General features: G+C 37.2%; 1 protein-coding gene and 1 non-coding gene across 6 annotated transcripts in view; both read left to right on the forward strand.

The window, feature by feature from the left end:
• The window catches only part of Col4a5 (collagen type IV alpha 5 chain), a 201,646-nt gene that overhangs the window by 95,848 nt on the left and 92,941 nt on the right, over nucleotides 1-12,857 (forward strand). For all 5 annotated transcript variants that reach the window (XM_028876974.2, XM_028876973.2, XM_037199406.1 and 2 more), the window contains 9 exons: nucleotides 168-203; nucleotides 293-334; nucleotides 498-590; nucleotides 1,981-2,034; nucleotides 2,130-2,186; nucleotides 2,866-2,910; nucleotides 6,551-6,604; nucleotides 7,709-7,750; nucleotides 9,793-9,925. In XM_028876974.2, coding sequence (XP_028732807.1) covers nucleotides 168-203; nucleotides 293-334; nucleotides 498-590; nucleotides 1,981-2,034; nucleotides 2,130-2,186; nucleotides 2,866-2,910; nucleotides 6,551-6,604; nucleotides 7,709-7,750; nucleotides 9,793-9,925 — 556 coding nt within the window. The remainder of the gene's footprint in view (nucleotides 1-167; nucleotides 204-292; nucleotides 335-497; nucleotides 591-1,980; nucleotides 2,035-2,129; nucleotides 2,187-2,865; nucleotides 2,911-6,550; nucleotides 6,605-7,708; nucleotides 7,751-9,792; nucleotides 9,926-12,857) is intronic.
• On the forward strand, nucleotides 12,566-12,668 carry LOC114698339. The gene has a single exon (XR_003735339.1). It is a non-coding gene; the product is annotated as a U6 spliceosomal RNA (small nuclear RNA).

The raw sequence follows: 12,857 nt of genomic DNA on the forward strand, positions 1-12,857 counted from the left end.
TTTTGTGGCACCCCACTTTAGGACACAGTTGCTTTACCACTGAGCTATATCCCCAGTCTTAAAAATGGTTTGAAGGGCCCTTTCAGTTGTCACATTTATGAAACCAAATAATTTGAAAGGAACATCTTAATATAATGTTTTTTTTTCTCATTTCTGTGTCTTCTAAGGGCCCTCCTGGACCACCAGGACCACCAGGACCAAAGGTAATGTTCTTTCTTTTTACATCATTTATTTTGTGTAGATTAGTTTTTCTTATTGTTAATGATAATATAAACTGAAACTTTCTCTTCAGGGAAACATGGGCTTGAATTTCCAGGGACCCAAAGGTGAAAAAGTGAGTAAAGAAAAAGAGGTTTATTCAGCCTCCGTGTTTCTCCATTCACACTCATTTGTACTGTCTTTTTCTTTCCCCTGGTTTTTACAGTGGACACACTTTATCTATATTATTACTCGTAGTAGACTGCTAAATATCGATGTATTTTTTGCTATGTAAATAGGGTGAGCAAGGTCTTCAGGGCCCACCTGGTCCACCTGGACAGATCAGTGAACAGAAAAGACCAATTGATCTAGAATTTCAGAAAGGAGATCAGGTAAGCCCCCACGGAGGGGAATTTGATGAAGATTTTTGTTGTAGATGTGTTAATTAGCATTCTTGTGATAATCCTTTCACAGTGTGTGCGTATACTGAGATATCACATTGTGCATTCTTTTTTATTAATCATTTTTTTCATTTATTTTATATCCTGACCACAGTTTTCCCTCCTCTCCTCCCACTCCCTCCCCCACCCCTCCTCTGCCCCTCATCATGCATTCATAATATGTACAATTTTGTCAATTATAATTCCTTTAATCAATTTTTTTAATTATGAAAAATTAAAAAACATGTTTTATGTTAAAATGAACTATATATAGAGATGTACTCTTAAATGTGCATGTTCTTTCAGTAACAAGGACTTCGAATAATTAAATTTTTAAAAATAGATTTATCAGGATATCATCTTCATGCCGAATGATTAATCCTTAAAATATATAATTCATTAGTATTCACAGGGTAGTCAAACTATTTCCACAATGTACTCTTAGAAAATTCTCATCACCTCCTTGTAAAAACTCATGCATATTAGTTTTCATTTCATACTCTCCCCTAACTTTCCATTTTCTATTTCTTTACCCTGTAGATTGTCTATTGTTAGTGTTTCATAACAACAGAATCAGGCCTTCTTTGCCCATTGTTTTTATATGACTTAATGTTTCCATGTTCAATTACTGTTTAGCATGCAGTAGTAGTTTATCCTTTTTATGGCTAAATAATATTCTATTGTGTGAATATAGTGAATCCTGTACTTACCTATTCATCAGCTGATGGCCATTTGGGTTGTTCCTGTTTTTGCTGCTTGATTTATACTCATAGCTAAGACCAGGTCCTGCTAAGGTAGATTGTCATTATATGATACTTGATTTCTCTGAGGCAACAAAAGAAGATCAAATGTTCTTTTAGCGTATACTGACCTACCTTTAAACAGACAAGGTTATATGCATTTTAATTCACTTAAATGCTAATAAGAATATTGAAAATAAAAAAAGTTTTTAAAATCTACTATCAATATGAATTAAACCACTTAATTATCTGTGAAAAGATACATTGTTTAATAGCTCCCACGTCTTCTAGTTTTATATTCTTTTCTCTTGCTTTTTGTAAAATACTTTACATGAATGAAAAGAATTCTTATGACATATCTTGTTATTTAGCTCATACTGATACTGGATATTAACTGAAATGAAGAGCGAGTTTTATATTATGTTTCCGAACAGATTTCAGCTTCGAGTGAAAAACATTCTGCTCTCTGTTTATATCTGATGAACCTAAATTTCACATTATTAAACATGTCCAGTAGTTAGAACTCTACTGAGTTCTAGTAGTTATAGTGAGAATGCATATTCTGGTATTAATGCGCTTCAATTCTCCCTATACCTGCATAGGGAGTTCCTGGTGATAGAGGCCCTCCAGGACCTCCAGGAATACCTGGTCCTCCAGTAAGTATTCTAAAATGCTTTAGAATCTTTTAATATGAACTGGTATTGATATACAATATCTCATGAACCAACATGAAACTACTGTTTATGTGCAGGGTCCTCCTGGTGGTGTGAAAGGTGAAAAAGGTGAGCCGGGAGAGCCAGGCAAAAGAGTAAGTGTTTGTAAAAATTCTAAATATACACACGTGTACCAGGCTTTCTCGTTTCAGCCACCAACCAGCTCCCAAATCATGACATGGAGACTTATTATTAGTTATAAATGCTCGGCCTCAGCTTAGGCTTGTTCCTTGCTAGCTCTTATAATTTAACCTGTTTCTCTTCATCTACTTGGGCTTTTTACTGTTCTTTACTTCTGCATATCTTACTCTCACTGCTTCTTATGTCTGGCTGGTGGCTGCCTGGCTTCTGGCCCTGAGCATTTCCCTCTCTTTCTCCCTCATTCTCTTCTCCTTATTCTCTCTGCCTGCCAGCCTTGCCTATCCCTCTCCTGCCTAGCATTTGGCCAATCAGGTGCCTTAGGCAGGCAAGATGAAACAAATGCAACACATCTTTACATAATTAACCACACATCCTGACATTGTTAAACAAATGCAGCATAAACAAATGTAACACATTTTTACATAGCTGAATTTCCACAAACACACATGTGGGAATATTTCTTTCTTTTTAAATCCTTATGTCATTGCCTGAAAATATCACTACAGGTATAACTTATTTATAATAACTGTCATTTAAAAAGTCCGTTTATATAGTTCAAGGCAGGACTAATGATTGCTATAGTCCTTAACTTTCTACTTCCTAACTAACAAATTATTGTTCTTGCTCTGCCAGGGTAAACCAGGCAAAGACGGAGAGAGTGGCCAACCCGGAACCCCAGTGAGTAGCTATGGTTCTTTCCTTTAACAACAACAACAAAAAAAACCTTTGGTAATGTTTGCACTATTTGTAGGTGGTCGCAAAAAAGCAGGGGGCACACAGTATGGAGTTTGGAAATAGCTTAAATGAATGGAAATTATCATCACTATTTTGAATATAAATTTGAAATATCTCCAGTTTTAAGGCAGATGTAATAAGGTATGCTTTATCATCTTAGATTCTTTTCCAGTTGCTGTAATGACATAAAAAAAAATCTTCTACAGAAGGATACAGTCCACCATGGTGGGAAGACATGCAACTTTCAGGGAAAGCATGGAGACAAGAGCAGAGATGGGCTGGTCACATCACATATTATTATTATTATGATGATGATTATTTACCATTCCATATATGTACATCTTGCATACTGACCACTCTCACCTCCCACATACCTCCACACAAATCTCTTTATCATGTTCATGTCTATTCATTTTGTTTTGTGGCCCAGAAAGATTAATTGAGGCCCTTGGTAAGGCTGAGTTTGGAGCTCTCCATTGGAGCCTGATGGGCTCAGTAGAGGAGGGCACATAAACACGGTGATTCCTCCTCCTGCAGAATCTATTTAAAGTCAATAGTTTAGAGGCAGAGGATAGGACCCCAAGAGTCCCTCCTCTTTTTCTGACTGACTGCTGTGTCTGGGCTGGTCTCGTGTGCTTGCAGTGCAGGCAGCTACAGCTGAAGTGACTTAATGATTACAGTAGTGGAATTAAGTCTTGGGGATGGCATTTAGTAGCCCTTTACCCTATCCTTGGGCTCTTACATACTTCCTGCCAATTCATCCACAATGTTCTCTGAGCCTTAGAGGGGGTGGTATAAGTGACTTTTTTGTGACTTTGCCTACATCTGTCACTTTATTCTGTATCATTAGCCGCTATGAGTGTCTGTATTCACCACTGTTCATTGTTAGGAGAGGCTTCTCTGATTAAGTCTGGGGACCGCTTGTGTCTATGGGTATAGGCAGAGGTATTTAGGATGCATTTGCTGATATATATGAAAGTTAACCATAGAACACATTCACTGCATGGGCCTACTTCCTCTTCAGACTTGGGTTGTTAGCTAGGCTTATACTACCAGGCATTGCGTTCCCCTCTTCCCACCTGCCTCATGTTGGATGAGTCTTAAATCCATTCAGAGGGTAATTGGTTACATCCTACAATAAGTCAAGCTGCTATAACACAAATGGAAATATTTTGCTTTCCAAATGATTTCTTTATATACCTTTATCCTTGTCAAGCCTTCCCCCACCCACACCTTTATTTCCCCAATCTTGCCCCTCTATATCTGCCTAAGCCTTTGTGCACAGTAGCCCCCCTCTTTACTTTTTTCCCTATCATCCTCCTATCCTTTAAGGTAACCTCTTTGCACCCCCATTTATTTCCCTGTTTCCTAGTTTGCACAGGTACTATACATGAGACATACCGTAATAAAGAATTGATCCTCTTATGAGAGAACATGTGGCATTTGTAGTTTGGAGCCTGGGTTATCTCCCTTAGAATAATTACTTTTTTCAATTCTGTACATTTTCCCTACAAATGTAGATGAATTTCTAAGCGGTCTTATTAAATAAAGAACACAGAGCTAAATATAGGAGTGAAAGCCTTAGAGATCAGGGAAATAATGAGAGCCACCAACTACCTTACCTCACCAGCTCTGTAGCTTCCAAAATGCCATGACTTCCTGTTTAACCCAGGCTTTTAGTGCCTTGCTGTTCTGCCCTCTCATTGGCTCTTAGCCTAGCTACCTCACTTCCTTGTCACTGCCTGTCTGTACAGACCTCCAGGTCTCTATGGTTGGTACTGGGATTAAAGGCATGTGTCACCACGCTTGGCTCTGTTCCCTACTGTGACTTTGAACACACAGAGACCCTGCCTGCCAAGTGATCGGATTAAGGACGTGTGCTACCATTGCCTGACTTTTGTGTTTACTTAAAACAGCTTGCTGTTTCCTCTGATCTCTAGGCAAACTTTATTTATTAGCATACAAATAAAATATCACCACATACAAATTTTATAATTCCATTTTTCTTTACGTTCATCAGTTTTTGGGAATCTAGGCTGCTTCCATTTTCTAAGTATTCTGAGTAGAACAGCAATGAACATGGGTGTGCAAGTATGTCTGTAGTAAGACATAAAGTCTCTTATGCCTTGCTGTGATATAGCTGAGTCGTATGCTAGTTTTCAGTGTTTTGAGAAATCCCAGACTGATTTCCAAAGTTGCTATACTAGTTTACATTCCCACCAACAATGTGTTCTCCTTTCCCAACATCTGCATCAGCATTTGTCGTTACTGATATTCATGATGGCAGTCGTTTCAACTGGGCTGAGATTGAATGTTAAAGTAATTTTAATCTGAAGTCCCTCAATCACTAGAGATATTGACTAATATATTGTTTCCTTGCCATTTGCATGTTTTATTTTCTTTTGTTTTTAGATGTATTTGTTTATTTATTTATATGTGTTTTGCTTGCATGTATGTATGTGCACCATGTAGGTGTCTGGTGGCTAAGGATTTCAAAAGGAGTTCTAGCACCATGTGGGTGCTAGGAACTAACAACAAGTCTTCTTCGAGAGCAAAAGATGCTCTTAACTACTGAGCCATTCTCCCCAGCTCCTGTAAATTTGTTTCTTTTGAGAACTTTCTCTTTAATTATGCAACCCATTTTTAAATTGGGTTGTTTGTTTTCTTAGTATTTAGCATTTTGAGTTCTTTGTGTATTCTTGACAACAGTCCTCAGTCAGATTATGTATAGCAGGCAAAGATTTTATTCCATTTTGTGAACTACCTTTTCAGTTGAATGAATTTCCTTTGCTTTTTAATTTCACAAAATCTCATTTGTTGATTGTCTTAGTTACTTTTCTACTGCTGTGCCAAAAAAGCATGACCAAGGCAACTTGCAGAAAGAAGGGTTTGTTTGGACTTAGGTTCTAGAGGAATAATGGTCTATCATGGCAGCAAGCAGGGCATTTGAAACAGCAAACTGAGAGTTCACTTCTGGAACTACAAGTGGGAAGCAAAGAGAACACTAGGAAGGGTACCAGGGTTTGAATCCTCAGAGCCTGCCCCCAGTGCCATACTTCCTCCAGTAAGGCCGCATGTAGACCTCCACAAACTAGACACCAAGTAGTCAAATACCAAAGCTTATTGAGGGACTTTCTCATTCAAACTACCACATCAGTTATTGGTCTTATTTTCTGTGCTACTGGAATCCTATTCAGAAAGTCTTTGCCTATACCTATATGTTGAAGCATTTTTTTTGTTTGTTTTAGCAGTTTTAGGGTGTTAAGTCTTATGTTGGAGTCATTGATCCATTTGGAGTTGGGTTTTGTACAACGTGAGAGATAGGAATCGAGTTTCACTCTTCTGAATGTTGATATCCAGGCTTTCCAGTACCATTCATTGAAGATACTTTCCTTTTTCTAATGTGTTTTTTCTTGGCATCTTTGTAGCAAATCAGATAACTATAGTTGTACAGACTGTATCTTCTGTTCTGTTGATGAACTGATTTAGTTGGTATTCACACTACTTCTGTGGAGGACATGATTATTTGGCATCTTTTCACTTTGCCAAGTTTACTGATTTCACCCTATCCCCTGTTTTAAAGGGTTTGCCTGGTGATCCTGGTTACCCTGGTGAACCAGGAAGACATGGTGAAAAGGTAAGCATTTCTGCATTTTTGATGTGTCTGGTTTTATTCTTAGTACCATAAACTGTTCCCCTGTTGGTACTGAATTATAAATGAAAACATCATAATTTGTTAGTGTTCGTAATCATGCATGCCTTCTTTATCCATTTTTCCCTTTTATTCACTGTCCTCTAGATTTTCTTGCATTGCCCTAAATCACAGGGTACGTGGGGAAATGCATGGGACTGCATTTCCATTATAATGTCAGTGCCTTTGCTGCAAGCATGTATCAGGCAAACTTTTAAGGAGAGGACTGAGCACTAATTCAGTGGTTCTCTTACTCAAAAGCTTAGAGCTGTAAAATTAGAATGTCTCCTCAAAACCTTTCCCATTCTGTATGCAATTATTGTTTGTAAATCTGTGGCTAATTTTTTGTAGTTTTCCCATTGGTCTGATGCATCCTAATTGAGGTCATTTATTTAGTTACCTATCTTAAAAGTGACTCTGAAAGCATATATGAAGCACATAGTTTTCCCTATTTTTATCACATCACAAAATATTCAGTCCTCCATGCCCTCTGTTCTCTAACTGCTTTGTATCAAAAGCAAACTGAAAAAAAAAATTAGAGCAAACTTGAAATATCCTGAAGTTACATATTTTACTGATGGCTTCTCTGTAAACAAGATCCAAGTTTCACTTTAGCCTAAAAGACATAATTGGAATAAAGGGAAACATGAAATACTTAAAATGGGGTTATGTTTCAATTAATAACTCATGAGGCAGACTAATATCCCTAGAGCTGGGAGTATGAGAGAAGTCTATTCTTGACTGTTGGCCAGTAGAATAACAATTGAATATTGTCTTCTCCCTTTATGACAAAGAATGTTGCTGATAGAAGTCTGTCCAATATCTTCAGCTTTTAAATAAGCCAGAGAAGTTAATTGATTTTGGTCAAGATTATGTAGCCAGTAAATCCAAGACAACATCAAGGTCTTTGTAGGTTTAGACAAGTATTTCATTAACTCATGTTGTGCTTTGCATTTGATTACTTTATTAATGACTTCTGAGTCTTTGTGAAATTCAATTGTTTCTTGAGGAAATCAGTGTTTTCATGTCATTCTTATTTGCATTGAACAGGGCCAAAAGGGTGATATTGGCCCACCTGGACCTCCTGGACTCGTAAGTTTTTCTCTTAAGTCTCATTTCCCAAATTTAGTATTGCTTCATCATTTTTGCACACAAGTTATTTACTACCTACCTTTTCCTCACAGAACATAAAAATCCAAATCATTACCAACTTCTATTGGTTTAGTAGCCACTATAGCTTTTGAAAAACCAATAGTGCTAGCCTCATAGTGTTCTGCCTATGTATTACTTTTTCATAGTTAAGGTCCAAAATTATACATCGTTGTTGTGCATCATGATTGTCAACCCCTTTCTTAATCAACCAGCAGGTGGCGCAACTGCTGCTTACAAAGGGTCCAGAAAAAGAATTCTGGGGGAAGCCGGGATTGGTGGTTTCCCCTGCAGTGCTCAGGGCAAACAGATCTAGTCCTAATAGGTTTTCTCAATTTGTAAATGTCTGATTCACACCTCTCTCCTTCCTGAGTGTGTGATTTCTGGGGGCTCTAGATACCAAGTAAGAAATTGCATATGAAAGAATCATATAGGGGAGGTGGCATTATGAATTTCTCATCATATTTAAATTCATTGTAGAATTTAAGTCATGTACATTTATTTCCAAGTGTATCAAGATTAAAAAGAAAATAACTGTTGAGGTTCAACCAATGTTTTTGGGTGAGGTTTTGGTAATTCTCTAGCAGTGAGTGCTGTTCAACTTAGTCTATACACTCTGACATTTTAGTTCTTTTTAGCTAATATGTCTCACATAGTAATCCTTAGAACACTACCAAACCTAAGGAGGCCATACTTAATAAATATTAGATGATTTTTAGTCACTTTCATTTTAAAATCATAATTTCAGTTCTCCAGAAAATAATCTTTTTAGAAAACGAGAAAAATAAAATCAGGAGAGTACAGCACACTTTCCCTTTGAGACTGTTACCTCTTTTCGTATTTTAAAAATTTTAGTCTCTTGTTCATTAGTACTTTTTACATCCATTCGAGGTAAGGAGAAATACCACAATTTGCTAGCGGGTATTGATTTGTATGACAAATCAACTTGAAAATTCCTCTTTTGTGAAACTCTGTAGAATACAAGTAGATCATGAGAAGATGTAAAAGATGGGCACGGTCAATTGATTGACTATATAAATGCAGTCTTCCTGAAAGAGAATGCTTTCAAGGAAGAGTGATATGTGAGTTGACATATGAAAAGCTTGGGGAAGGCGCTGCAGATGTTTGGAAAGGCATATGTAAAGGCACATAAAAATGTGCACATTGGGGGGTGGTGGCAGCGGTGACGCACGCCATTAATCCCAGCACTAGGGAAGCAGAGGCAGGCGGATCTCTGAGTTTGAGGCCAACCTGGGCTACAGAGTGAGTTTCAGGACAGCTAGGACTACCCAGAGAAAAAGCCTGTCTCAAAAACCAAACACAAGAAAAATGTGCACATTATGTATGTGAAATGGTTATAATCAGACAGGCTGGAGTGATGAGAATTCATTGCAAGAAATAATAGGCAAAGAAATAGGTAAGAGTGATACTGAAAGTAGTTTGACTGAATTGAGGACTACAAGTAGCATCATGTGCAGTAAGAAGTCAGCAATTAGTGTTCTTAAGACAAGTGGTTTACATAGAAAAATTGATTTGAGGAAAGTGTGCAATGTAAATAAGCTTGAATTCAAGGGAATAAACTTAAAGGCAAAGTTCCAGTGTGAGATCAGGAGAGTAATTGTGGCAAGAGGATAGAGCAAAGAAAATTAGAGGAATTTTTTTAAAAGAATTGCCAGGCTTTAGGTGACTGGAATTAATTGTTAGTTATATAGAAGAGGCGACAAAAAATACTTCTAGCTTTTTAAGCCTTGGGCTCGAAATTGTTATTACATGTTTCTTAATTGGTTGGAGGGTAGAAGTGATGAAGGTGACCTAATGTATGTAGCAGTCTCAATGAGACTCAATCTGTATGATAGACTTACTGATTTTTATATCTAAGAACTGTGTGAAAATGCAGTATTGTAACCACATGTAGCTGCTTACTTACATTTAGAAGAGCAAACTTCTTCTTCATTGAATCCCTGAATTTCTATTTCCATGAAAAGGTAATTCCTACACATGGGACTGGTGTGACTGTGGGAGAAAAAGGAAATGTTGGGCTACCTGGTTTGCCTGGAGAAAAAGGAGAGCGAGGATTTCCTGGAATACAAGGTCCACCTGGCTTTCCTGGACCTCCAGGTAAAAGAGATTGTGTTTATATCTCTGTGCTTACAGTATCCTAGCCAATCAGTGCATACAATTTTATCATATTGGTTTGATTGGGCATGACAGTAGATGACATGAATATTTTATGCTCTACTCCCTGTTTGTTTGTGTAAGATGTATGTCTGTGTGCTGGTGAACTCACACATGTGCACACCTGTGGAGGCCATAAGTTGACATTGAGAAGATTTTCTGCACTTTTTTTTAAAGCCTCTCAATGAACCTGTAGCTTTCTGTTTCTACTAGGCTTTCTGGACAGTCATACCCCAAGATCTGAATGTCTGCCTCACCATACCAGATTTTGAAGTGGGCTCTGTGGGTCTGGCCCAGGTCCTCATGCTTTCCCAATCTCAGTCTATCACTAAACTGTCTCCTGTATCCAAACGGGCACTATGTAAATGACCTACTGTACCAAACCTGTGTTACTGCGTTTCCCACCCAATTCTTCCATGTCCTTTTAAACTCCCACTTAAATGCCATAAATCTCACTTTTACTTTCTATTAAAAATGTATTGTATGAAATAGTTCCTTGATCTGGTAGATGAATCATCACACTTTTCATGCTGTCAGAGGACAGGATGTTGACGTAACAAATATCCAACATTTCTGTATTTCATATATAATATTGGTAACCAGCACTGTCCATTTAGAATTCTAGAATCAATGAATTAGAAATTTCCATGTTAATTTTAACATGTAAGAAAATTTTAAGGTTCAATTGACGTTTATATCATTCCCTTAGAAGTTGCAGAGTACACTGTAGCACTTACAATTTGGCCATAAATTAAACTGCCCTTATGTATCCTGTTTATTAAATTGTAAGACTCTATACAAAATTCATTTAAAAAATCCATTTCAGTATCAAGCACACATATATATTCAATGAATTATAGGTCCTTTCCATTCAAAAATGTGTAACTAAGGAAATATTGTCATGATGAGGAAAGTGACACCTTCTTAGGAAGAAAATAATAAGTGTGTGTTTCATTATGGTCTAAATATGCACTTTTTATTCCTTATCTCAAAACAATGAGCTAAATATCTGTTATGTCTAGAAAATTAAAATAAGGAATTTTTCAGGCTATAGTAAAAGAATTCAGGATTTGAGAGACATAAAGGAAAAGTATGACGTATAAGGGATAAACTTATTATTTCCCAGAACTATCATGAGTGAGTCTAAGTATAAAAGAATGGGACAACAGTATTTGAAAACAAGTAATGGCTGTGACCATCCATCTTCTTAAAGCATGTGGGCGCGCACACACACACACACACACACACACACACACACACACACACACCTCCAAGAAAAGATCATTAAACACCAACCAAGAGTAAAGTAAGAACAAAATTACAAAGCTCCATGACTAGGTTCATTTCAGAATTTAGGAATTAAAAATAAAATAAAATATTAAAAATAATGAAACAACTCTTGAAAACCTGCCTAAGGGGAAAAAAGGAACATTGCCTGAAGAACAGTACGAGTTTGCAGAAAATAATGGAGCATAGTTTCACAGTAATAAGGACAAATAACTATGAATTTTGGAGCCTATATTTTACTAAACTGCCATCCTGGTGTGAAGATGGGATACCTAGACGGTTTACCACCTCCAAACCTTCTTTTAAGTCATTACTAAAGGTTTTACTCTGACAGCAAGGGAAAGAATATATTGATAAAGTAGGGGTGGGAGGTAAGATAAAAGGATCATGGACTAAGATAGATATGAATAAGCTACATTAACTTTAAGTTCATAATAAATGTGGCTTAAGTAACAATCCAGGATGTATGTGTGAATATTCTTTACATGGTAAGGGCAGGTACAGAGAGGAGGATGATGAGAAGTCAGCCAGTGATAATGTTGTTAGTTTTCCCTTATTAGTATGTAAGAATATAAATATTATTCACTATATGTTTTTTAAATACATATTTAAGGGGTTTGGGGTGGCTCAGTGCATTGCGGTGTTTGCCACACAAACATGAGGACCTAGGTTTGAATCCCTAATACTGATGTAAAAATCTAGGGACAGTGGTGCATGCCTTTAATCCTAGCACATGTGGGACAGACACGAGGATTCCAGGGGCTTTCTGACCAGCCAGTCCAGCCTCGTTGTTAAGCTCTAGGTCCAGTGAGAGAGTCTGTCTCAAAACCGCATGGAGAGTGATGCATATACACACATATATCGGGGTGAGGGGGAGACAGAGGAAAAATACAGATTTAAGTACATAGGTCAAAATTTATATGAACCATTATTAGAAAAGAATAGAAATAAAATGTACAATTTGACTCTGATTAGAGGGAAAACAGACCAATCTGTACAGTAGAAGCTAAAATTAGGCCAAAGGAAAGATAAGCCTAGATATACTCTTGCACTGCTGGTGGGAATGCAAACTTGTACAGCCACTGTGGAAATCAGTATGGCGTTTCTTAGAAAATTGGGAATCAATCTCCCTCAAGATCCAGCTATACCACTCCTGGGCATATACCCAAGAAATGCTCAATCATACCACAAGAGCACTTGCTCAACTATGTTCGTATCAGCATTGTTTGTAATAGCCAGAACCTGGAAACAACCTAGATTCCCTCAGCCAAAAAATGGATAAAGAAAATATGGTACGTGCTCGCTTCGGCAGCACATATACTAAAATTGGAACGATACAGAGAGATAGCATGGCCCTGCGCAAGGATGACACGCAAATCGTGAAGCATTCCATATTTAAAAAAAAAAAAAAGAAAAGAAAATATGGTACATATACACAATGGAGTATTAATAAGCTGTAAAAAAAAACAATGAAATCATGAAATTTGTAGGCAAATGTATGGAACTATTTAAAAAAATCTGAATGAAGTAAGCCAGCCCCAGAAAGACAAACATGGTGTGTACTCACTCATAAATGTATATTAGGAGT

This window comes from Peromyscus leucopus, chromosome X (assembly GCF_004664715.2).
Source record: "Peromyscus leucopus breed LL Stock chromosome X, UCI_PerLeu_2.1, whole genome shotgun sequence".
NCBI classification, from domain to species: domain Eukaryota; kingdom Metazoa; phylum Chordata; class Mammalia; order Rodentia; family Cricetidae; genus Peromyscus; species Peromyscus leucopus.